General features: G+C 41.9%; 1 protein-coding gene across 1 annotated transcript in view; it reads left to right on the top strand.

Moving 5' to 3' along the window:
- tln1 (talin 1) overlaps positions 1-23,920 on the top strand; it is a 124,204-nt gene that overhangs the window by 79,485 nt on the left and 20,799 nt on the right. Inside the window, exons 36-48 of the mRNA XM_039780446.1 lie at positions 545-726; positions 2,879-3,011; positions 3,444-3,545; positions 3,692-3,862; positions 7,425-7,673; positions 8,429-8,548; positions 8,993-9,139; positions 10,177-10,343; positions 11,541-11,724; positions 12,004-12,129; positions 15,810-15,926; positions 18,015-18,200; positions 19,425-19,532. Of these exons, the coding sequence (XP_039636380.1) occupies positions 545-726; positions 2,879-3,011; positions 3,444-3,545; positions 3,692-3,862; positions 7,425-7,673; positions 8,429-8,548; positions 8,993-9,139; positions 10,177-10,343; positions 11,541-11,724; positions 12,004-12,129; positions 15,810-15,926; positions 18,015-18,200; positions 19,425-19,532 (1,992 nt within the window). The remainder of the gene's footprint in view (positions 1-544; positions 727-2,878; positions 3,012-3,443; positions 3,546-3,691; positions 3,863-7,424; positions 7,674-8,428; positions 8,549-8,992; positions 9,140-10,176; positions 10,344-11,540; positions 11,725-12,003; positions 12,130-15,809; positions 15,927-18,014; positions 18,201-19,424; positions 19,533-23,920) is intronic.

Below are 23,920 nucleotides of genomic sequence, written 5' to 3'. Positions count from 1 at the left end.
TTAATTTTTTTAAATTCACCGCAATTTGTTGTATTTTAGCAGAATACTGAAAGACAACTGAGCACAGTTTAATATCAGTTTATATTTATTGCAACCGGTATTGCTCGGTATTACATCAGTCTTGGCCGAGGGTAGAAAAAACTGTTGAAACCGGAGCGTTCCGAACAGCGGGAAATCTGAGGTTTTGGCTCACAGGGATTTCTTTTAAATAATTCTACCAGACAGGGATAGCAGTATACTACTATCCCTGTATGGATGGGATGTGATTGCTCTCATTGTTGTTAAACTCGTTGTGAAATGGGAACAAACAATGAACGCCACTTTCTTGTATTATCCAGTTTGACAGCGAGGCATCACGAAAAAAGGTCAAATACACTACTTTAAAGTGGATTTTCTTCAAGGCTAAATGACGTTGGTATCGGATTGGAGTTTTAGGCGCTATTGGAGGCTTTTCCGATACTGGTATCGGAACATCTCTATTATATAGTATATCTTACTCTAGCGAGTCATTTTCATCCAAATTGATTTCCACTCATTTCCCCAGGGCCATGCAGCCATGGAGCCCATCGTGGCGGCAGCGAAGGCGATGTTGGAGAGCTCGACCGGCCTGATCCAGACCGCCCGCTCCCTGGCTGTCAATCCCAAAGACCCCCCCAAGTGGTCAGTGCTGGCTGGCCACTCCAGGACTGTGTCTGACTCCATCAAGAAACTCATCACCAACATGAGGTAAACTCCACTAGAGCTGACAATAGCGATTTATTTTCATTGTCGCTTAATCTGTAGATATTTTTCTGGATGAATGGATTAGTTTATTGGTCTCAAAAATGGTGAAAAATGTGGATCAATGTTTCCCAAAGCCCAACATGACGTCCTCAAATGTCTTGTTTTGTCCACAACTCAAAGATATTCAGTTTCCTGTCACAGAGGAGAGAAGAAACATGTTTAACAAGCCAACATCACAGGCGTTTTACTTTTTCTTTTCATAAAAAAATGCCAACTAATCGATTCATCTTTGCAGCTCTAAACTCTACTGCTCTTGCTTAAGTTTTTTGGGGATTGGCTGTCGGACTGAAATTTGCAATAAGGTTACTTCATTTGTCTATGAATATCAGTGGTATTAAGTATATTTTCTCAAGTACTGTACTTAACTCCAAATGTTGAGGTACTTGTACTTTACTTGAGTCTTTTCTTTCCATGCCACTTTCTACTCCGCTACATTTCAGAGAGAAATATTGGACTTTTTACTCCACTACATTCATCTGTTCCAGCTTTAGTTACTAGTTTTTAGATGTTTGATTCTAAAGTAAACTAGCCAACAATATAACGTCCTACAAGTCCAGCTGAGATGATTAGACCATTAAACACACAACTGGTTGGATCCATTAAGGCGCTGACACACCAACCCGATAATCGACTGTCTGACAGTCTGGCGAGGTCGGTGAGTCTGTTCCATGTGTTCCGTGCTGTCGTCCATCCGAGGGGCCGTCAGCGTTCATTTTGGCCGACCTGACATGTTCAGTCGGAGACAGGGCAGTCGGGACTCACCCAGAAATGGGGAGTGTGACTAGAGTCTCTCAAAATTTGACGAAAATCTTTTAAACTGACCTTTTGTCGATCTGAAATGAAGACAGATTCAGCAACTGCACGGCCTATTTCTCTCTTAAAATGTTTTCAGAAACACGTTTCGGTGAACTATTTTAGTCCAATATGAGATCGTATTCTGAACGAGCCGCCATGACAGTCTGGCTTTGAATTTCCGGAGAAAACAAACCCACATGACGCATTCGTCCAATCAGCTGCCGGTTTTCATTTTTTGGTCAACAATACAGATTAGCGCCGCCTGCTGTTACCGAGACGTATTACGTCTCGTCTCTTCGGTGTGTTCTGAGGAACTTTTTGGACCAACTCGGGGAGACTGTTCGGTCCGACTGGCTTTACTGCCGAGGGTCGGCCGTCTGGTTGGTGTGTAAATGCCTTTACTCTTTCTACAATGGGAGGAGAGTTCTGAATTAAATACTTTTATACTTTTACTACATTTTCCTGATGATACTTACATATTTTTACTTAAGTAACATTTTTAACTCGGGACTTTTACTTGTAACGGAGTATTTTTACAGTGTGGTATTAGTGCTTTTACTTAAGTAAAGGATCTGAATACTTCTTCCACCACTAATGAATATGGACTTGTATGATGATATGCAGAATGACCGAGGACGACCTGTAGTCTGTTACACATGACCTGGAAAAGTGAGCAGGGTGTTTCCTGCATAGAGGAATTATTCGCACCCTCCAAAGAGGTTTTTAACCAGCCCCCAAGGAAAATCAGCAACACCAAAATGATAAGAATACGGAATAAAAATGGCAATTCAAATTCTCTCTGTGTTATGAACAATTTACCAAACAACCGTTGAAAAAGCAGAACATAAACTTGAATATGAGCGCTAATCTCAGTTTTATCTCCAGAGTCAGGCTGTATACTGAACTCTCCCGGTGATGTATTTAAAAATCAAATCAGTGAAATTACTTTTTTAACCAGTTTTGTGAATTGGCGTTTTATTTATTCTAGCATAATATACATTTTTGTTTATCAAATTATCAGAAATAACAGGAAAATTCACATAGATTTACTTTATGCGGACCGATCATGCTTACTGCCGTGCGTAGTCCCCCCCACCCCCCATAAGGCCGGTTCTGAGCCAGGAAAAACCCTGGTCATGACTGGAGAGTTCATGACAATTCCACATTTTATGCTAATTCTGACAGTAAGATTTGTGGGGTTATAAGAGTCCCAACGCCCCCCATGGCTTTAATACTCACGTATCATAGCCACTCTTCACCGTGCCCCCCCATCATCAGTCTGGTGTGTGTTGTTGTGCAGAGAAAAGGCTCCCGGCCAGAGAGAGTGTGATGACGCTATTGAGGTGCTGAACGGCTGCATCCGCGAGGTGGACCAGGCCTCTCTGGCTGCCATAAGCCAGCATCTAACACCCCGAGAGGACATCTCCATGGAGGTAAAACACACACACACACACACACACACACACACACACACAATAGGGCTGCACAATTATTTGCAATTTTATCGAAATTGCAATATGCACTAGTGCAAAATCCAAATAGCGGGGGGGGGGGGCGGAGGCGGAAATATTTGTTAAAAGGCAGAATATGTGTCAAACCATTCTGAATGAAGTATTGTGGTGCTGCCGAGACGTCCCAGAAATCAATCTTTGTTTGGCACAGATCCTTGCAAAAATCACACTATAATCATTTTAATTTGGATATTTTTCAATGAAAATGAGAATGATGGTACAAAAATTGTCCTTCCCTCCCTTCCCGCAATTCCAATATCAGTCAAAATAATTGCAATCAGGTATTTTCCTCATTTCTTGCACTACGCTCTACAGCTTTAATGAGTCTTCTATGTGTATGTGTATGTGTTGCAGAATCTCCACGAGCAGATGGCTGCCTCCGTCCATGAGATCAGTAACCTGATCGACCCCGTCGCTGTGGCTGCTCGCTCTGAGGCCTCCCAGCTGGGACACAAGGTAAATCCCAGCCAGCTGACACTGACCAGCTGCTGGTCCGTCTAGAGACTGACCAGCGCTACGTTGGCATTGGTTAAACGTGTTTAAGCCTAAACTTGTCATCATGTTTTGTTTTGCAATTTGTTCCCCCCCACACATTTGAACAGGTATCTCAGATGGCCAGCTACTTTGAGCCCCTGATCATGGCAGCCATTGGCACGGCGTCGAAGATCGTCAGCAGCCAACAGCAGATGGCCGTCTTAGACCAGACCAAAACCCTGACCGAGTCCGCCCTACAGATGCTCTACACTGCCAAGGAGGCTGGAGGAAACCCCAAGGTAGAGTTTGATTTCTGAGTTTATTGAATTCATGCTCAGGGTCAGTGGCGCCGGCAGCTGTAACCCTGTACACACTGTGCGTACATTTTATTTCTGTGAGACATGCAACCAGCATCTAATGATGACAATGCGTAAATACGCACAAGCGCAGCAACCGACAACAGCTCTGTTCTGCTCTGTTCACAGTACTCATTTTCTCATTAATCTTACGTTATTACACCAGCACCCCATCCACTATTAATCACAATGTTCATGTTTATGACTTGATCCGTAGATAAACTGGTTGCTGGACACTGAGTGTCGCTAAACCCACAGACGGAGCTATAGCGTGTTGTTGTATCATGTGTGTTAACATGGACGTGAATATTGCGGTTATGAGGCTTATTCCGTTTACATTAGAAACAGAGAAATCAGATGATTCATATCGCCGTACAGGCTCGCTGACAGCTGTCTGCTCTGAGCACATCCACCTCTCTCTCTCTCTCTCTCTTTCTCTCTTACAAAACACTTCAGTAAAATATTTTCATGATATGATAAAAATACACTAGGAGCACACTGTCATACATGGTTTTTATGCATACTATGCAATCGAATCCTGCCAGCGCCAATGCTCACAGTTAAACAACTGAATAAAAAGCAGATCAATTTAAAACATGGAAAGTCTGGCACTATAAAAAATAGATAAATATAACAAATATACATGATTACACATATGTACCCATACATTTATGCACGCCCGCCGATAGGGGGGGACAAACGGGTCTGTTGTCCCGGGCCCAGAGTAGGGGGGGCCCAGAACTGGGCCCTCATTAAATTATGGAATAATTGAAAAAAAAATTTTTTAATAGGCCTATTTGTGGAAAAAAATATGTAATATTTGAGTTACATAAAAGCTTTTTATTTGTTTTCTTCCTAATTGTCCTTGAAATAGTGGTCAAGAACCCCCCCCACCCCCAACACAAAAATGGTTTGGTGTTGTTGAAGTTCAGTACGCTCAAAATTTCCGGTGCTCAGAAAAGGAAGGAAAAGAGAAGAAGAAAATAGAGGCCTGATATCGGGTGATGATTCAGAAATGATGTTGGGAGACCTCAAAGATGACGACCAGTCCGATGATTACAAATCAAGTGCAGCTTTATTCAAACAGTGAACAAACTTTCATGACACTGGGACAACCATGAGCATACAGACACGTCTGCCCAAGGATGAACCACATGTACATCATAGTGAATACCTTTTAAACTCTTTTTGTGCTTACACAGCATGAGACATCTATTTCAGCACACAAGTTTTACTCTCAAACTACACCTTTTATGGCCGATGCTCCTAATAGATTCTCACATTCCTGGCTCCGATTCCTCTGTGTGAAAGTTGTACCCAAACTCATAATAGATTCACACATTCTAAGCTAGGCTTCACTATGAGACCATATCATCTTAAACTGACTGGTCTCTAGAAACTCCTTAGAATAGATAAGATACATTCAAACATTTGCATGCACACATACCAAACCTATCAAGGCCTTAGAGATTTTCTAAATAAATATATATATATAAAAAAAAAACGTGGTGACGGTGAAGCTGGAACTGTCAACGTAGAGCAAGGTAAAAAACAGCGCAGACGACGTTTACGAGCCATGTAACGTAAGCTAACAGGCCAGCTCTCATGTTAACGTCCATTAGCTCGTATAAAAGCCTGACACAACACGTTCTCTTTTACAGAAAGAGTTGAGTTTGGTAGCTCCATCAGAGAGGATGAGACAGAGAGGAGAGATCCAGCCGCGCTGTCAGGGGACAGAGAGAGTGGCGGAGGGGGGGCCCGCTGCCCCGGAGGGACAGAGTCAGGCTAGTGAGTGAGAGAGAGAGAGAGACAGAGAGAGAGACAGAGAGAGAGAGAGAGACAGAGAGAGAGAGAGAGACAGAGAGAGAGAGAGAGAGAGAGAGAGAGAGAGAGAGAGAGAGAGAGAGATGCGGAAGGGGCCCGCTGCCCTGTTGGAGAGTATGAGCAGGATGGATCAGAGACTGATCACACACTTAATTTCAGTGAGAGATGTGAGGAGAGGAGAGGAAGATCAGATTAGAGGAAGATCAGAGGAGAGGAGCAGGAGAGGAAGAGGAGAGGAACAGGAGAGGAAGAGCAGAGGAGAGGAGAGGAAAAGCAAGGGAAAAGGAGAGATCTGGGCACGGGGGGCCCATCTAAGCTTATCTCGTCCCGGGCGCAGGCAAGACTGTCATCTGGCCTGCATTTATGCTCACATACAAAAAGCCATCCACTTAAACCATTCACATGATCTACATAAGTGCCTTAAAAACAATAAAATAAGATGAACAACACTCACAAAAAGAGAAAGTGTGTGATGTACAGCACATGCACAGCCAACAGCAAACTGCAGGGACATAAGCTAGCTGTTCCATTCAGTCATACTGAAGGTACTGAAGCTGCCACTCATAACATAGGCCACAGCAAGACTCATACAATGGCAGAAAGGCTTGTGTCTTCACAAATAAAAAAAGTGCAACTAGGCCTGGGCGATATGGAGAAAATCAGATACCATGATATTTTTAACCAAAGATATCGATATTGCGACGATATTGTCGGGTTGACTATTGGGTTGAGATTTTAGATAAATAATCAATTCATGTGGTAAACCATTTCAGGTGAAATTATGGAGAAAAAATAAATAAGATTTCCAGCTATGTACTGTGTACAAATGTAATGTTCACATGCATGCACAAAAATAGTGTGATCAAATCTGCAGTTCTTCAAATGATATTCCCTCAAAATGTTTGACATCAGATGTTCTGAGAAAATGGAGTTAATATGTGCTTGTTATATCACGATATCGCAATATATGATTTCATCATGATATGATTCCAATGAAAGACTATAAATGATAATATCGAATTATTGCCCAGCCCTAAGTGTAACTGTGTGGACAACACATATTTCCACTTCCACTATATTTTATTAAGGCATGTTACTGTTTGTATCCTATTATTTAAACATTTAAGGTGTCTTATTATTATTATTATTATTATTATTAATAATATTATTATTTTATTGGAGTTTGTTCTATTTCATTTGCTGGGTTTTATTTAATCGTAGCGCTAGAGCTGGGTATCGTTCAAAAATATTCAATACCGGTAACGTGACTTCGATACCGGTTCCTAAACGATACTCCTTTCAATAAAACAAAAATAAATTACAACATTACAGCACAATTTAATTAAATTTTTTTCCAGCTCCAACTACGTGAGCCGTCTCTGTGTAATGTAGAGTTTTTCTTGCGTGTCTCTACGACGTGTAACATTAGACAGCCAATCACAAACATGATTAGATCTTGGTAGAAGCATGCTGCATACTGATTGGCTCACTGACGCTGATGAGATTTACTCCTTAGGTATTGACATTAGGTATTGAATGACAAGTTATTATACTCAGGCAATTCGGACGGTACATAAAAAGTATTGAAACGGGTACCCAGCCCTACGTAGTGCTGAGGTGTTTTAACAGGCTGCTTGAATATTCTAGCATTGCCCAGTCATTTGTGTTTTCCTTTGTGCAGGCAGCACACATGCAGGAGGCCCTGGAGGAGTCGGTGCAGATGATGAAAGAAGCAGTGGATGACCTGGGCGCCACTCTGGCTGAGGCGGCCAGTGCAGCGGGTGCTGTGGGTGGCATGGTGCACTCCATCAACGACGCCATCAACAAAATGGAAGACTCGCCTGCTCTCGAAGCTGAAGGCACCTTCGTGGACTACCAGACTACCATGGTTAAGACGGCCAAGGCCATAGCCGTCACTGTGCAGGAGATGGTGAGCATTTTCATAATCATCCAATAGGCCGAACTAGTTCTGGGGACTGAAATCAAGTTGAATATTTCAAAAACTAATAATGTCAGGCCCCACCCCTCTGACAGTCTAAGCTTGTGTGTATTAGGCCCCTCCCCACGCTTTAAAGTATAAAACTGAGGGTTAGAAAAAATGAGGACCAAAGATGTGAGCACCATATTAGTATAATCTCGTCTGGAAAAAAGTAAAAAGCAATTTCTCTGTCTCTAATTAAAAAATGTTTGGCCATCATGAAATCTACAGTATCGCATTGTCAGCTCTTATCTCCACAGCGCTGTGGAGTAAGGTCTGGCTACACCACACATACAATATTAAAGTTAACAGTGTATTGCCGTGTAGACTTCTTCCACAAAACATCCCACCCCTCGGTCCCAAAACCTCCCAGTTAGATAGCAAATGCTGTTAACTTAATCTTTGTAAATCTTTGCAATCATACACAGAAGGAGCCAAGCTGGCCTGCCTTGTTACACGATCCAAATGTTCTTGAAAACTTGACATTTTATGCGTGTAGCTAGCTCGCAGTTTGTTGTCGTAACGGTAACACTCCAAGAGCACAAGCTGAGAGGCAAAGCCTGCTCCCTATGTCAGGCTTTATCTCAGCAATGTACTTCTGTCACGCCAGACTATGACCTCTATAATAGCTTTAATTAGCTTAAAGTGACAACCGGATAGATGCACTTGTTATTACTGAACTGTTGTGGTTTCCTGTCTTTCTTCAGGTGACCAAGTCCAACACAAACCCTGATGACCTCGGAGGATTGGCCAACCAGCTTACCAATGAGTTTGGAAATCTTGCAAACGAGGCCAAATATGCTGCTGTGACTGCAGAGAATGATGAGGTACATAACCGCATATATAATAATAATAATAACAAATAATTTATTATTTCTTGTATATTCTGTATGTGTGCTGTGTGTCTGATATTTTGCTGCTGTAGCACCATCATTTCTCACTTTGGGATCAATAAAGTCTATGTAATCTATTTATCTATCTAATACGATGTCTGGTCACCACGGCGCTATATTTATTTATCATACATTAGCAGTAGATCATATAGCATAACCTGCACCAAGTCGTTAGTCAAGTCTCTCTTGATGTGTGTCGGTCTGAGGAGAGCAGACTGCAGCCGCACGTCTTCACTCTAGTACATCACTATAGCAACAATGGAAAGCATTGCAGTTATAATTCTGCCTGTGACACCGGCTCTGCGTGTCTCATGTCACTCTTCGTCGTTTCGGTGCTGTTGTTGAGATTTATCGGTTTGTTTGTCTGTTTGTTTCCAGATTGGTTCTCACATTAAGAAGCAGGTGGGCGAGCTGGGCTTCAGCTGCACCGGCCTGGTGACCAAAGCGGGGGCCCTGCAGTGCAGCCCCAACGACTCCTTCACCAAGAAGGAGCTGATCGAAAGCGCCCGCAAAGTCTCCGAGAAGGTCAGACTGCAACCAAACACCTTGCTGCTTTGTTTCAATCATTTTTAACTTCACTAGTAAAAATATGATACCTGTACTAAATATGCACGCCAAGTCTAGGCCTGTAACAATTATTACATTCAATTCAATTTTATTTATAGTATCAAATCATAACAAGAGTTATTTCAAGACACTTTACAAATAGAGTAGGTCTAGACCACACTCTATAATTTACAAAGACCCAACAATTCCAGTAATTCCCTCAAGAGCAAGCATTTAGTGTGACAGTGGCGAGGAAAAACTTCCTTTTAGGAAGAAACCTGGGACAGACCCAGGCTCTTGGTAGGCGGTGTGTGACGGTGCCGGTTGGGGGTGTGAGGAACAGAGGGAATTATAGTCACATTAAAGATAATGGATCTATGACTAGAAATAGTAGTTGTAGTAGGTCATGGCGTAGCAGGGCACTGCAGGGCGTTACATAATTGTCTAATTGGCAGTTATTATTTTTTGCATATTCGCGGTTTCTCTGTTTAACCGCAATGAATTGCTAACATTAGCTAAGGTCTTAAGGCGTATGACTGGTCATGTTGATTTTGTATAGATATGCCAAATTGTAATTATAGAAGTGATTATTGGTCAGCCTATATATTTTATTATGATTTAAATCATTAGTTGTTGGAACTTGGCCCTATACACGTTCATAGCAACAAATATGATGGGGGGAGGGGAGTACAGTTAAAAAACATGTTTTATGATAATACAGAGGCGTGGTTTACTTCATAGGCTGTGTATCTGTGTTATTACATTATCTGGGTCACATGACAGTGATATAGAACCAAAAGATGTATCCTGGAATTCATTCATTTATTCAAAACTTGAATTTGTTTAAAAAAAGTAACGCATAAATAAATATTTTTTTGTGAATAAAAAAATTATTTTGTTTGTGGCTGAAAGAGACAATTATGTTTGTACAATTCATTGTACATCAACATTTTGAATTGTTCCAGCTCTAGCCAAGTCCAACTTCCACTCACAGCAGGTTGGTCTTGTTCCCGCAGGTCTCCCATGTGTTGGCGTCCCTCCAGGCAGGTAACCGTGGCACCCAGGCCTGCATCACCGCCGCCAGCGCCGTGTCTGGAATCATCGCAGACCTCGACACCACCATCATGTTTGCCACTGCCGGTACTCTGAACAGAGAGAACGCTGAGACCTTCGCTGACCACAGGTACCTATCACAGCAGAGACCCTGTGTCAAAGATAGGGGTGGGAAAGAAAATCCATGTATCATGATTTTTCTTTTTTAAATTTTAAGTCTCAGGTGGAGCACCTGAACCGTTTTTGGCAGCACCTTAGCTAAATGAATGTGAAATGCGGCAAAAAAAAGTGCGAAAAAGCACCCAAAAGACTTTTCTCAGATCTAATGATTGTAGTTGGACTTTTTTAGCAAGTTTTGTCTTTAAGTTTTTTGAGTGTTATTTATTAGCTGCTTTTCCAACTTTTTTTTTTTGGGGCATTTTCAGCCTTTATTTTGATAGGACAGCAGAAGACATGAAAGGGGAGAGAGAGAGGGGGAATGACATGCAGCAAAGGGGCACAGGTCGGAGTCAAACCCTGGCCTGCTGCATCGAGGAGTAAACCTCTATATATGGGCGCCCGCTCTACCAACTGTGCTATCTGGGCGCCCAAATTGCATATTGTTTTTATTGAAAAATATCACTTATATCACCCCTAAACCCCCACCAAATATGCACACGCACAAGTCTTTCACAAACCTACAGAAAACACTGTCCTTGATATTTATTTAAATTTTTTTACCAATGATACACATACATACACATAACAGATAATGTTAAATATTATCTGTTGCAGAATTCCAACTGACTGACATGTGATGTGCTTTCCTTTTAGAAAACAATTAGCACTTAGGAATGTCTCGTGATATATAATCTCTAGAAGTGTATTATTCAATTTTTGTTTATGATAAAAAAGTAAAAGAAAATCGCAATACTCAACACTATCGAATCACAATTCTTCTAGAATCGCAGTAAATGAAAATCGCAATACAAATCCAACCGGCACCCATGTATCGGGAAAGAATCGGGACAAAAGCATATCGCCCCAAACATCTAGCAGAAGGCACGGATAATCTTGTCAAGCTCTGACCCCCCCACTCTGGGAGGAATTAATTCCTCTTCCCTCTTGGCCGAGAGTGATGAAATTGTCTGTTGGTTGTGCTGCTAAGATGTTTTATGCCTTGTTTTATTTTGTCGTTTCCTCGTGTTTTTGTACCTCCGATTGCAAATCTAATTTTCTCTCTTTGATGATCGATAGATATTAAATCATCAAAAGGTAATAAAGACCTCTGAACTCTGGCTCGGTTAATTGTGTTACTATAGTGACTGTGTGACCTTCTTGTGTGCAGAGAATACATCCTGAAGACAGCCAAGGCTCTGGTGGAGGACACCAAGCTGCTGGTGTCCGGCGCCGGAGCCAGTCAGGAGAAACTGGCCCAGGCCGCCCAGTCCTCGGTGGCCACTATCACCAAACTGGCTGATGTGGTCAAACTGGGAGCCGCCAGCCTGGGAGCCGAAGACCCCGAGACCCAGGTACGGTCGGCACGAAACCTGCTGCGTGTTTGTCCACCGTGTGCGTCTTCACAAATTACCCTTTTTCCAAAGTTTTTGTTCCTTTTCAGTGTTTTTGCAGCTTTATTGAATGTTTTTGTCGCCTTTTTTCAAGGTTTTTTTGGACAATTAGCTTCTAAATAGATCAGAACATAACTGAAACAAGTTAATACAAAAGTATATTGTGTTGGTTTGCCCTCTTATGGACATAATGGGCAAAGTGAAGGCATCATATGAAACCGTAAACTGCTCTCCTTACAGGTGGTCCTGATCAATGCGGTGAAAGATGTGGCCAAAGCTCTGGGCAACCTCATCAGCGCCACCAAAGCAGCCGCAGGCAAACCTCACGACGACCCCAGCATGCTGCAGCTTAAGAGCTCCGCTAAGGTGAGACACAAAACCCCCCAGGAGACTTCTCTGCTTGAAGATGTAGTGAGAGTGCTCTGGGGTCTCATTTATAAACGTGGCGTACGCACAAAACGGGGCTGAAAATGTGCATACGCCACTTCCCACGCAAAGGTTGTGATTTATAAAAGAAAAAATGGACGGGAGAATGTGCGGTCCTCCACGCAAACTCTGACCCATGCGTACGCACATTTGATGGTGAGGTGGTGAACTGAAGTCAGACTGCAGAGTAAATGGGAATAAGATTACTTGTAATATTTTCTAGTATTGATGCCTTCACTCCATATCATCCACATTATCATGAAGATTAAATCCAGCATTGTTATTTGTGCTTGTACTGAGTGATAACTGTTCCATAAACACCTCCAACTCAAATCTTAAATAAAAATTTGTTCTTAATATTTAATCGGCGCTGTCTCACCGTCACATTGTCCGCTACGGAGCGCAGGAGGAGGAGATGGCCCGACTGCACGGAATACAGGATAGCATCAAATACCCTACTACTGGATAGCTGCAGAAAACAGTGTAAATAACTAAATATCTGTCTTTAAACTGTGCATATATCATCAAATGTCAGTCTGAAAATACAACCGTTAAGCTATCGCGCAATCGTTACCCTTAATGTCTTCATTATCAGTCCGAACTTTAATACTGTTCATAACAACCTGCATGAAGAAAAGTGTGTTTGCCTATTAGACTTTATTTCGTCTTCAAATTGTATCTCGGGGTGGGGGGTACCACTAGTTGATGCTGTGTTGGCAAGGTGTTAACAATCACAAATTGTTGTAAACGTATAAATACTGTGGTGACCCCCATGCGTAATGCTGCATGATGGCACTGCTGGCCCTGCAGGAGGACTACGCTAATGGAAGAATCAGGAGAAAAAGAGACTTCAGGGACCAGGACGATGACTGGCTAATAGGCCGATTTAAATTTTCTAAAGCTAAGCTCTTGGATCTATGTACTGAATTGGGTCCAGTAGAGAGGGAAACACGCCAGAACTGTGCCATCCTGGTCCAAAAACAGGTCCTAGCCACTCTGGGGGCAACCGGCTGTTTCCAGAGGGAAATGTCAGTGTTTTTTTTTTTTTTAAATAAATATTATATATAATATATAACTTTATCACTAAGGCTTGTTTGGATATAATGTATAGTTCTGTTAAATCTTATTATATACGTCTGATATATCGAAGCTGTCCCTGAGTGCCGTAATGCCTGCCGTTTTGGACATATTATTAATATATGTAGTCTATAAATCAGGATTCCATACATTGTGCAAGAACAGGCCGAAATTATAATTCAACTTGTAGCAATTCCTGAACGTCTGAGAAGTTTTTTGCTTTTCTCCGCCAGTCATCGTGATTCGGCATGATTCAATGTAACGAAAGAACAACTGCCAGGGTCATTAACATACTGATCAGCATTCACAAGGTGCTTTGCATTGACTATTTATGGTTAAAAATGGGCGTGCACAGGGCGGGATGAGAGGCTGATCCACGTACGCACACGTATCCACGTACGTTATAAAGGGAACATTGCTTACAGGTTTTATAAATCAGACTTTTTTTCGGCGTACGCCATTTTGGGCTTTTGGACGTACGTACACTTATAGTAAGGATCCTACGCACAGTTTTATAAATGAGACCCCTGCTCCTCCACAGACACACTCTGCTTCACACAGGGGCAGGAATGGAAACAGCTGTCAGTGACAGTGTGCGGGCGTGGGGGGGGGGTTGTGGGTTTTTGAAAGTCCTATAACTTGTGGGATGTGTGTGTGGGATGTGCTGGGAGGGAGGGTTCCAATGCTCTTTGACCATTAAAGAAGCACTTTGCACTAGGGATCGACCAATACTGGTTTTTGAAGGCCGATACAGATTATTAGTAGTAGTTAATGATACCGATATTTGGAACCGATATGTATTTACAGAAGCAGAGGGACAGACACAGAACTGTAGAGGAGCCGAAGTAGAACACTTTTGAATACATTAACTTTATCAGTTATCAGGCAAATAAAACGCTGATACCGATAATCTGCAGACTGTTTTTAGAAATGTCTCATGATCTATTGTCTCTATAAGTGTTTTATTCAACTTTTGTTTATGTTAAAGAAGGAAAAGAAAATCACAATACTCAATACTATCAAATCGTTAAACAGTTCTTCTAGAATCGCAATAAAGGAAAATCGCAACACAAATCCAGCACCCATGTATCGTGACAGAATTGGGACAAAAGCAAATCGTCCCAGCCCTATTTGGCACCTTTAGTGGAGCCACTCGGTAAGGAAGGCAGACTGTACTCGGAGTTGAAATTGGACATCACATGTTTTTGGTTATATCTTATACTGTAGGATGCATTCTGTTGAATCACCCAGTATGTAAACATGTTAACAGTAAGACATGAAAACACATATTTTAAACACAATGTACTATCACATAATGGTGGGAATCACCAGAGGCCCCATGATACGGTATTACTGCGATGTATTGCAATTTATTACCTTTTTACCATCTTCAAATGATGTCCCCAAAGGAAAACTTTGTCAATGTCTGTTTTATCTTAAAAGATCAATTTCTCTGTTCGTTCATCTCACTTCAGTAAAAAACATGATGGACTCTTCAGAAGAGGTCATTATCTTCACTTGAGTGTCTGCTCGGGAAAGTCACCGGACGCCACAATCTTCTGAACATAGTCCTACTGAGAAATCCACAGAGAGTTGTGTGGAGCTGATAGTCTTAATCAGCTTTGGAGCAACTCATTTGGCAACGGCCTGAATGTAACGGATGGTCATTAATATCAAACAGTTACGCACTAAAGATACAATAAACTTTATTGTCCCGTAGGATATTTGTCTTGGGCAAGAAGCACTGACAACAGCTACATACAAACAATGCAATAATTATCAATCATACAGTTTGTCACAGACAGTGCAGTACATGACAGTATAACATGACAACAATGTACTTCAGGACAAGGAAAATGAATAGACATCGTCCCCTAGTTGAAAGGATATTGCACAGGCCCTGATATAGTAGAGTATTGCACATACCCCATTATAAAATAAATTATGCATAGTAAGAGAATTGCACAAATAAAGGAATGCAAATTACGGATGTAAGAAATTGCACATGATGAGTAAAATGACACAGGTTACATAGGTTAAAGCCAGCACAGCATTATTGTGATGAGGACTGGACTGGTTGTTTGTTCAGTAGTGCTATAGATGCGGGGATAAATGAATGCTTAAGGTGGTTGCTTTTGCACCTACTGGCTCCATAGCGTCTGCCAGGTGGCAAGAGTTCATATTCATTGAAGAGTATATGTGATGGATCTTTCAGGATTCTCTGTGCATGTGTGATTACGATTGACTCAAAGGGGATTTTAAGGGATGGGTGTGATTATTTATTTTATTTATTTATTTTTATTAATTTTTTTTCCCCCTATTACTTTAATTGCTGTTTCGACCATGTTTGCTATTTTTTTTTACTGAGAGGGTTCCATACCATGCTGCCATGCCACATCTGATGATGCTGTCTAGCGCGGCATTATAGAACATTAGCATACAGATCTCTTTGTGACCGTAATCGCTGTAAGATGCATCAGTGAGCGCTGTTTTCTTGCCGTCAGTCTAACCCTTGGCCATATGATGTGACTTGGCTTCTGTAGGTGATGGTGACCAATGTGACCTCGCTCCTGAAGACGGTGAAGGCAGTGGAGGATGAAGCCACAAAGGGGACCAGAGCTTTGGAGTCCACAATCGAACACATCAAGCAGGAGCTGGCTGTGAGTAGTCTCGCATTGGCAGACCTATCTCCACAGGGCTGTGGAGTAAGGTCTGTAGTCTTGACATCACATACCCAAGTCGTGGCCACTCACAGTTAGAAACACTGGTGAAATACACTCTGGTTTTCAAGAAAAAACACCAAGATCAGACTTTATCATTAGGCATTGAAGGTACTGCCTGGCGGCCCGAGGCAAAAAAGGGACGTTTAGATATGAAAAATATTGAATATTTATTTGTGTTTATTTGACAGGGACAATGCACAGCTCCTTAGCAGTACCCGAGTTAGCTATAAAATAATTTTCATCTATAGTCCCTGGGCTGTCAAAAAGGAAAATCTAACACTGAAGTATACAAACACTACAGTACACAACAGTAAAAGACAACACAATAACGACACTAATTCATTCTTCATCCTCAAGAGATCACTGAGGGCCACCCTCATTTTCAATGTCATTGAGTCAGATTACAAAGAGAAATACAGAACAACACAGAAAATACAGTCATAAGAAATATAGAAAGACAATAATACATTCAGAATTGGAAATTGCACAGGATTAAAACACCACCACAATAACAATAAAAACACCACTGCAACAACAAAAACCACAGCATAGACAACACTACAACAACAATAATACAATTTCACAGCATTAAAACCCCACAACAATTATACCAGCAATAAAATCATAGCATGGGGACACCACTACAACATTAGGATTAGCTGTTTGAGTTTATGCTTAATGGGAACATGATTGGCTTGATTTCAGCCATGATTTCATCTTGAATTTTTAAAAGCAGCAAAGCTGCTCCATTGTCTTCTCTTGCTTGGTACTGAGTTCCAATACTTTGTGGCTCTAACAGAGAAGACATCACATATTTAAATTATGCTTGATTTGTATTATCATTTTAGTATTTTTAGATGCATTTCCATTTCCACGTTTCTTTTATTGACATTCTGTCTTGCACTGTCACTGTTTTATTAAGTGCTGCTTGGAATTTGTGCTCTCATGTTCAAAGTTGTGTCATGGGGGGGGAGGCTTACATGGGTTTTTGATCCTAACTAATATCCTGTAAATCTTTTAATCTGGAGAGCACTTTGTGCTTAATGCTTGAAAAGTGCTATATAAATAAAATTATTATTATTAAGACTGATCTGCCAAACTCGGTAGCTTGTTGCTGTACTGCTACTGTACTAACTACTGTTAGTCGCTCTAGTTCTCCTTCATTTTCTTAAGGCCTCTTTACAGTCGCCGTTCCCGACCTGTCGCGCAACAATGTGACGTCAAAATGACGTAGATCTCGCTTGTGCGCCAGGATTTTAAGTGCCGGAGGTTGTGCACCACTCTTTTTTTCAGCGGCACACGACAAAGCAGAAACAGTGAAGCATGGACGAGTTTGAGGGCAACGTGATGCCAGGACTCTCAGAGTGACTGCAAGTCTCTCTGGTAAACTTACCGGGTTAAGATGAGTTCTTTTATGGCGAATGAAAGGCTTGATCCGACGAAGTAGGTCATCCAATCGTCGGGCAGACATTGATGTCAATGCTGCTGCCAGTTCTGCCGTTGTTTACCTTTTTCTTCTTCTTCTTCTAGTCCGTAGAAATAGCAAAGGCGGTAGCCTTTCCTCAGTTGAGCCACCTCTGTTCAGGAGAAGACTGCAAATAGTGTCGCGACCACCACACGCCAGTATAAACAGTTACGGCGCTCCCATGACGTCACACTGGCGAGTATACCGGACGTGTCACCCCAATTTCACGAGGGTCATGTCTAGTTTATTGACTTGCTTTTATTAATCAAAAGTCAAGTGCGTGCGTGCGTGCGTGCGTAAATCTAGAAAACGTAACAGCAGAATAAAAAAATTACATTTCCCCAAGGGGAGAAATGATGTACATTACATTACTACCCCTACCAGTAGAAGACTGTCTGGAGCCTAGAGTACCAGCTGAAAGCAGCCCTCCCCCAGCAGGAAGGATTCATTCTGCTGCTGATCCTGGAGCTAAACATTCACCTGATTGTTTTATGAACTAACTCCAGTTGTTTTCTAGCTATCACGTCTCTCACCAACAGTCCCCCGGTTTTACCACACAGGTGTTCAGCAGTTCTGACCCCCCACCAAAGACGACCACGCCGGAGGAGTTCATTCGCACGACTAAAGGCATCACCATGGCAACCGCAAAGGCGGTGGCTGCTGGGAATTCTTGTCGCCAGGAGGACGTCATCGCCACGGCCAACCTCAGCAGAAGAGCCATCGCTGACATGCTGCACTCCTGCAAGGTACACCGCAATATTACACAGGGGGGGGTGGCTGGAACAATTCCAGATGTTGCTGTACTCGTCTCAGAAATAATTGCAATTAACAATGTAATTGTCTCTTTCAGTCAAATTTTTTAATTTTTATTTATTACTTTTTCAAACAAATTAAAGTTTTGAGTGAATCTCAGGATACGTCTTTTAGTTCTATATCACTGTCATGTGACCCAGATAATATAATAACACAGATACACAGCCTATGAAGTAAACCACGCCTCTTTATTATCGTAAAACATTTCTTCTAACTGTTGTCATATTTGTTGCTATGAACCTGTATAGGGTCAAATGCCAACAACTAACAATTGTTATAATAATTAAAATATAAAAATAAAAATATATAGTCCGACCAATAACCACTTATATAATTATCATTTGCCATATTTAAACAAAATCAGCTAATACCAGTCATGTGTCTTAAGCTAGCATTAGTTAATGTTAGCAATTCATTGCGGGTAAACAAAGAAACAGTGCTTCTGTAAAATAGTTGACCGTTGATTAGACAATTTTGTAATAATTGTTACAGGCCTAATTGTAATATTGCGATTATACAACAAAGGTTACGAACAAAATGAAAGATAAAATAATAATTTATTCAGATTGACGGGCCATTTTCTCTCAAAATAAAAAAGCAACGGAGACTATTTCTGCTCCCTGTTAAGTTAGCTTTGTAGAAATTGTGGGAATTCCCTAACTGGATAAATACCCCACATACAGTACAATATTTGGAACTCACCAACTTAATTTTACATCACTATAGGTTTCTTTCTTCTTTTTTTTTCTCCTATCTTTGGTAGAATTGGAAAAAATTCAGTCAGGTTGGCGAGGTTTCTTCCCAAACTTGTAAATTTTTGTTCTGGTCCAACTCAAAAATAAAGATCACTTATGTCAATTCTCTTAGGGAAGACCAAATCATTTCCTCTTCAGCACTGCATTTTACCATGCAAAATGGCCTGTGGATGGCTACCCTACCTACAGGCCAGTAAGCCTGCCATCAATGTGTTTGTTTTTCTCACAAAAAGGCTGATTAATATTTGCTAATATGTCGGATTCATGTCAAGACATTAACATGAATCCATGCAGTAACTTTGAGGACCCCCTGTTGAAGATCTCTGGCCTATACTGTCAGTGTTTGGCTCAGACGTTGATTTCTGTCTGTCTGTCTGTCTGTCTGTCTGTCTGCTCTTTCAGCAAGCTGCCTACCACCCAGAGGTCAGCATGGAGGTCCAGATGAGAGCGCTGCGCTATGGCAAGGAATGTGCTTCTGGATATCTGGGACTGCTGGAGCATGTGCTGGTGGTAAGACCTCTTTACCCATGTACACATACTGTACTCTCATCAGCTACTCATTAGTCCTAGCCACCATTTCCCAACCCACACAGTGTGGACACGGCCATGGTGACTAAGTGATCATTTACTAGGTGAGTTTGAACAAACGTAGGCTAAGTTCAGACCGAGGGCAATCCGATTACTACCTCAAATCAGATCTTTAAAGAGCCCCTATTACGCGTTTTTTTAATTTTCTGCATCTTTTAGTGTGTTATATATTTGTTTGTGTTTGCAATAGATGTATAAAGTAAAAAAAAAAAAACACATTTCACTTTAAATGGAGCATTCCCTCCAACAGACAGCTGTCGGAAAACGCCTCGCCCAAATTCCTGTTTGAAATTCCTCCATTAGTGATGTCACTGAAAGAGAAAGCCAGCCCAGTTTTTCATATGTGCTGCCTGTAGGTGCTGCATGAGCAAGCACAGCCCGCCCAGTGGCTTGTTTGAATTTGATTGACCAATCACGACAGAGTAGGCCAGCTGACCAATCAGAGCAGACTGGGCTCTTTGGGAAGGCGGGCCAAGAGCTCAGACAGAGTAGGCTCGTTGGAGATGAGCCAGGTCTGCGCAGAATCAATCACCGGTGATTGTCGCCCAATGCATGCTGGGTAGTTCTGTGTCCGACTTGATCCCGACTTGCTTTGACGTCATGCACACGTGGGCAACGATAACCTCACGAGATCAAGGCGGCCGCAGGTTTTAGAGCCAGGCGCCGCAGTTGCTCTCCACCCACTGCAAGACCCAGGGCATGATTGGAAACGCCTGGCTCTCAGCTGGTCTAACAGCTGATTGGTTCAGAATCCACTCAACATGATGAATTTTTATATAAACTTCTAATAATTTTTCATTGGAGAGATTTTAAAGGCTTATTCTGTACAGAACACATGCTGTGTGGCTGGTAGTTATGTTTAGAAGTCAGAGAGACTAAATCTCATCAGATCAGACAGATCATCTCCAGTCTGTTATTATTAACATCAGTAACGGATCATCTCCAGTCTGTTATTATTAACATTAGTAACAGATCATCTCCAGTCTGTTATTATTAACATCAGTAACAGATCATCTCCAGTCTGTTATTATTAACATCAGTAACAGATCATCTCCAGTCTGTTATTAACATCAGCAACATATCATCTCCAGTCTGTTATTATTAACATCAGCAACATATCATCTCCAGTCTGTTATTATTAACATTAGCAACAGATCATCTCCAGTCTGTTATTATTAACATCAGTAACAGATCATCTTCAGTCTGTTATTATTAACATCAGTAACAGATCATCTCCAGTCTGTTATTAACATCAGCAACATATCATCTCCAGTCTGTTATTATTAACATTAGCAACAGATCATCTCCAGTCTGTTATTATTAACATCTGCATCACCACTCCTGGATTGACCGCACCCCTTCATTACTCCATCCTCTTAGAAGAATCTGTCTGGCTATCATTAAACTAGTCTGGACCCAGCTTCATATGTGCTTGTCCAAACCGCTTAGGATTGACCCATCTCCCATAACAAATAATCTTGGGCTGAATGGAACCTGGGTCCACTCTAACTTTTAAATGTAATTTTGAAATCCTGTGGCTGTCATTTCCTTCATATTGTTAATGAAGTAATAATAATAATAATGAATCAATGATTTGGTTCCAGAGACATCTTGAGCTTGCAGCATGCCTCCAAACATCTGCACCTCCTATATGTCTGATATCAGCTGTCATGTGTTTGATGACCTCTTTTCTTTCCATTTTCCCATCGCTCTGTCAATGTTCCCTTAATCTTGTGGCTCACTGATGTCGGTGCAAGCCGGTGAGTACACCACTTGAATGACCTGCACGAGTGTGGGTTTGCAGTGGTTGAATGCTTCACTGAAGACTTTATTCCACAACAATGCTGCAGAGTAGCATCAGCAGCACGTTAACAGATGTCAGACCAGCTCTGCTTATGGACAGGAGGGGGATGTTTGAATATGTCAAGAGTCTGACTTGAGCTGTAGTTGAACGTATTCTAAGGGAGTCAGTCTGATTTCTGGTTCTGCGGAGGCTCCGCGCAGAGCTTTCTCCATAGCCTACGTCCGTCTATCGTATCTGTTAAAGAGATGCCTTTCTGTCATGAAAACAAAGGTGTCAGTTATGTAAATGTTTGTTATGGTGGCCTGAAGCTTATACTTGTGCGTCGATCTCTTTAAAGTGCTCATATTATACTAATTTTCAGGTTCATAATTGTATTTAGATGCACCAGAATAGGTTCATGTGGTTTAATTTTCAAAAAACTATTTTTTTTGTTGGACTGCACATTGCTGCAGCCCCTCTTTTCACCCTGTGTGTTGAGCTCTCTGTTTTAGCTACAGAGTGAGACCTCTCACTTCTGTTCCATCTTTGTTGGGAGTTGCACATGCTCAGTACCTAGGTAAGGACTACTAGCCAGTCAGAAGCAGAGTATGAGGGCGTGCCCTGACAGTCCCTAGGTAAGGACTACTAGCCAGTCAGAAGCAGAGTATGAGGGTGTGCCCTGACAGTACTTAGGTAAGTACTACTAGCCAGTCAGAAGCAGAGTATGAGGGTGTGCCCTGACAGTACCTAGGTAAGTACTACTAGCCAGTCAGAAGCAGAGTATGAGGGCGTGCCCTGACAGTACCTAGGTAAGGACTACTAGCCAGTCAGAAGCAGAGTATGAGGGCGTGCCCTGACAGTACCTAGGTAAGGACTACTAGCCAGTCAGAAGCAGAGTATGAGGGCGCGCCCTGACAGTACCTAGGTAAGGACTACTAGCCAGTCAAAGGCAGAGTATGAGGGTGTGCCCTGACAGTAGCTAGGTAAGGACTACTAGCCAGTCAGAAGCAGAGTATGAGGGCGTGCCCTGACAGTACCTAGGTAAGGACTACTAGCCAGTCAGAAGCAGAGTATGAGGGCGCGCCCTGACAGTACTTAGGTAAGGACTACTAGCCAGTCAGAAGCAGAGTATGAGGGCGCGCCCTGACAGTACTTAGGTAAGGACTACTAGCCAGTCAGAAGCAGAGTATGAGGGCGCGCCCTGACAGTACCTGGAGATCACCGTAGCATTTGCACACCTTTGACTGCTGACAACCCTCCTCGGGTCTCACCGGAGGATGAGGCGTCCCTACACACAGAAAGAGGTTATCAGTCGGCTCTAAACTCAGCTGAATGTTTGAGACCCAACAGCCCTTCATCTTGTCTGAGGTAGTCCATTTTATTGTCCAGAGAACGGACATTTGGCAGAACTGCATATGGTAAAATTCTCCATAATTCAGCCGAAAACTTGAATCACTCAACAACAACAAAAAAAATGGACTTCACACACCAAGGCGAGGGATGGATTTACACATCTGAACAGAATTGAAATAACTGAACAGTACATACGGTTAAAATGCCATTTGCCTCTGAGAAGTATATCCCTGAAGATATCCCTGCAGATATTGGCTTTCATTCAGACTAGGGCTGCACAAAATATATATATTTTCTTTTTTACCGTCATCACGATATCAACTGGCGCAATAAACAAATTACGAACGCTGCAACACATCGCGAAAGACACTGAGATTTTTTGTGTAAATTGAAAGAAAATATCAGCAGAAAACTACACTTTAAAATGTGACTCATTCTTTATTTAGTGGTCTGTTTAATATTCAATTCAATCTTACATTTTTTCAATAAAAGAAAGTTGGAAATGATTTCCTTTCATTTGTTTTAAATTCAACAAGCAGTTTGTTGTATTTCAGCAGAATACTGAAAGCTGCAGAACTGAGTACACTTTACTATCTGTTTATTTATCGCAAGTAATATCGCTATTGCGATGTTCAACATTATCGCATATTTCCCTCATATGGTGCAGCCCTAATTCAGACATTAAAGTATATTTTCAGTGAATGAGTGTAAAACAAATCTTAATTCTGTCCACTGTGATTAAGTGTAATAGAAAAATGGGAGTTCTTCCAGGCAGGGTGGATGTGATGTGATCTGAGCCTGTGGTGCTGCCCTCTGATGGTTAGAAACGGGACAACAGCCAGCCTGCTTGTCCACACTCAGTGTCTCTGGTCCCTGCCCTCTGTGGGAAATATCGCACTGTCACTGTCCCCTGATCAGTTGTTAAGATCCCAGACGAATGAACCTTCTCTAGAATTGGTGCATGGAGTTCATTGGTGGAGCTCAGGTAACTGTGTTCTCTGAACATGTGTGTATCAGTTTGTCTGTGTGTGTGTGTTTGCCTGTGGCATTAGTTTGGCCAGCTGCATGCGTTCCTGTGCAGTTACGTCCTCGCCTCTATCTTCTCATGACAACACATCTGAATAAACTTGAGCCGGGTATAGGCCTGAGCCCTGTTAATGCCTTGCACCTGTCA

The sequence above is a fragment of the Perca fluviatilis genome, chromosome 17 (assembly GCF_010015445.1).
Source record: "Perca fluviatilis chromosome 17, GENO_Pfluv_1.0, whole genome shotgun sequence".
Lineage (NCBI taxonomy): Eukaryota > Metazoa > Chordata > Actinopteri > Perciformes > Percidae > Perca > Perca fluviatilis.
The sequence above is the reverse complement of the archived record's forward strand: the minus strand, read 5'-3'. Positions and strand labels throughout refer to the sequence as shown.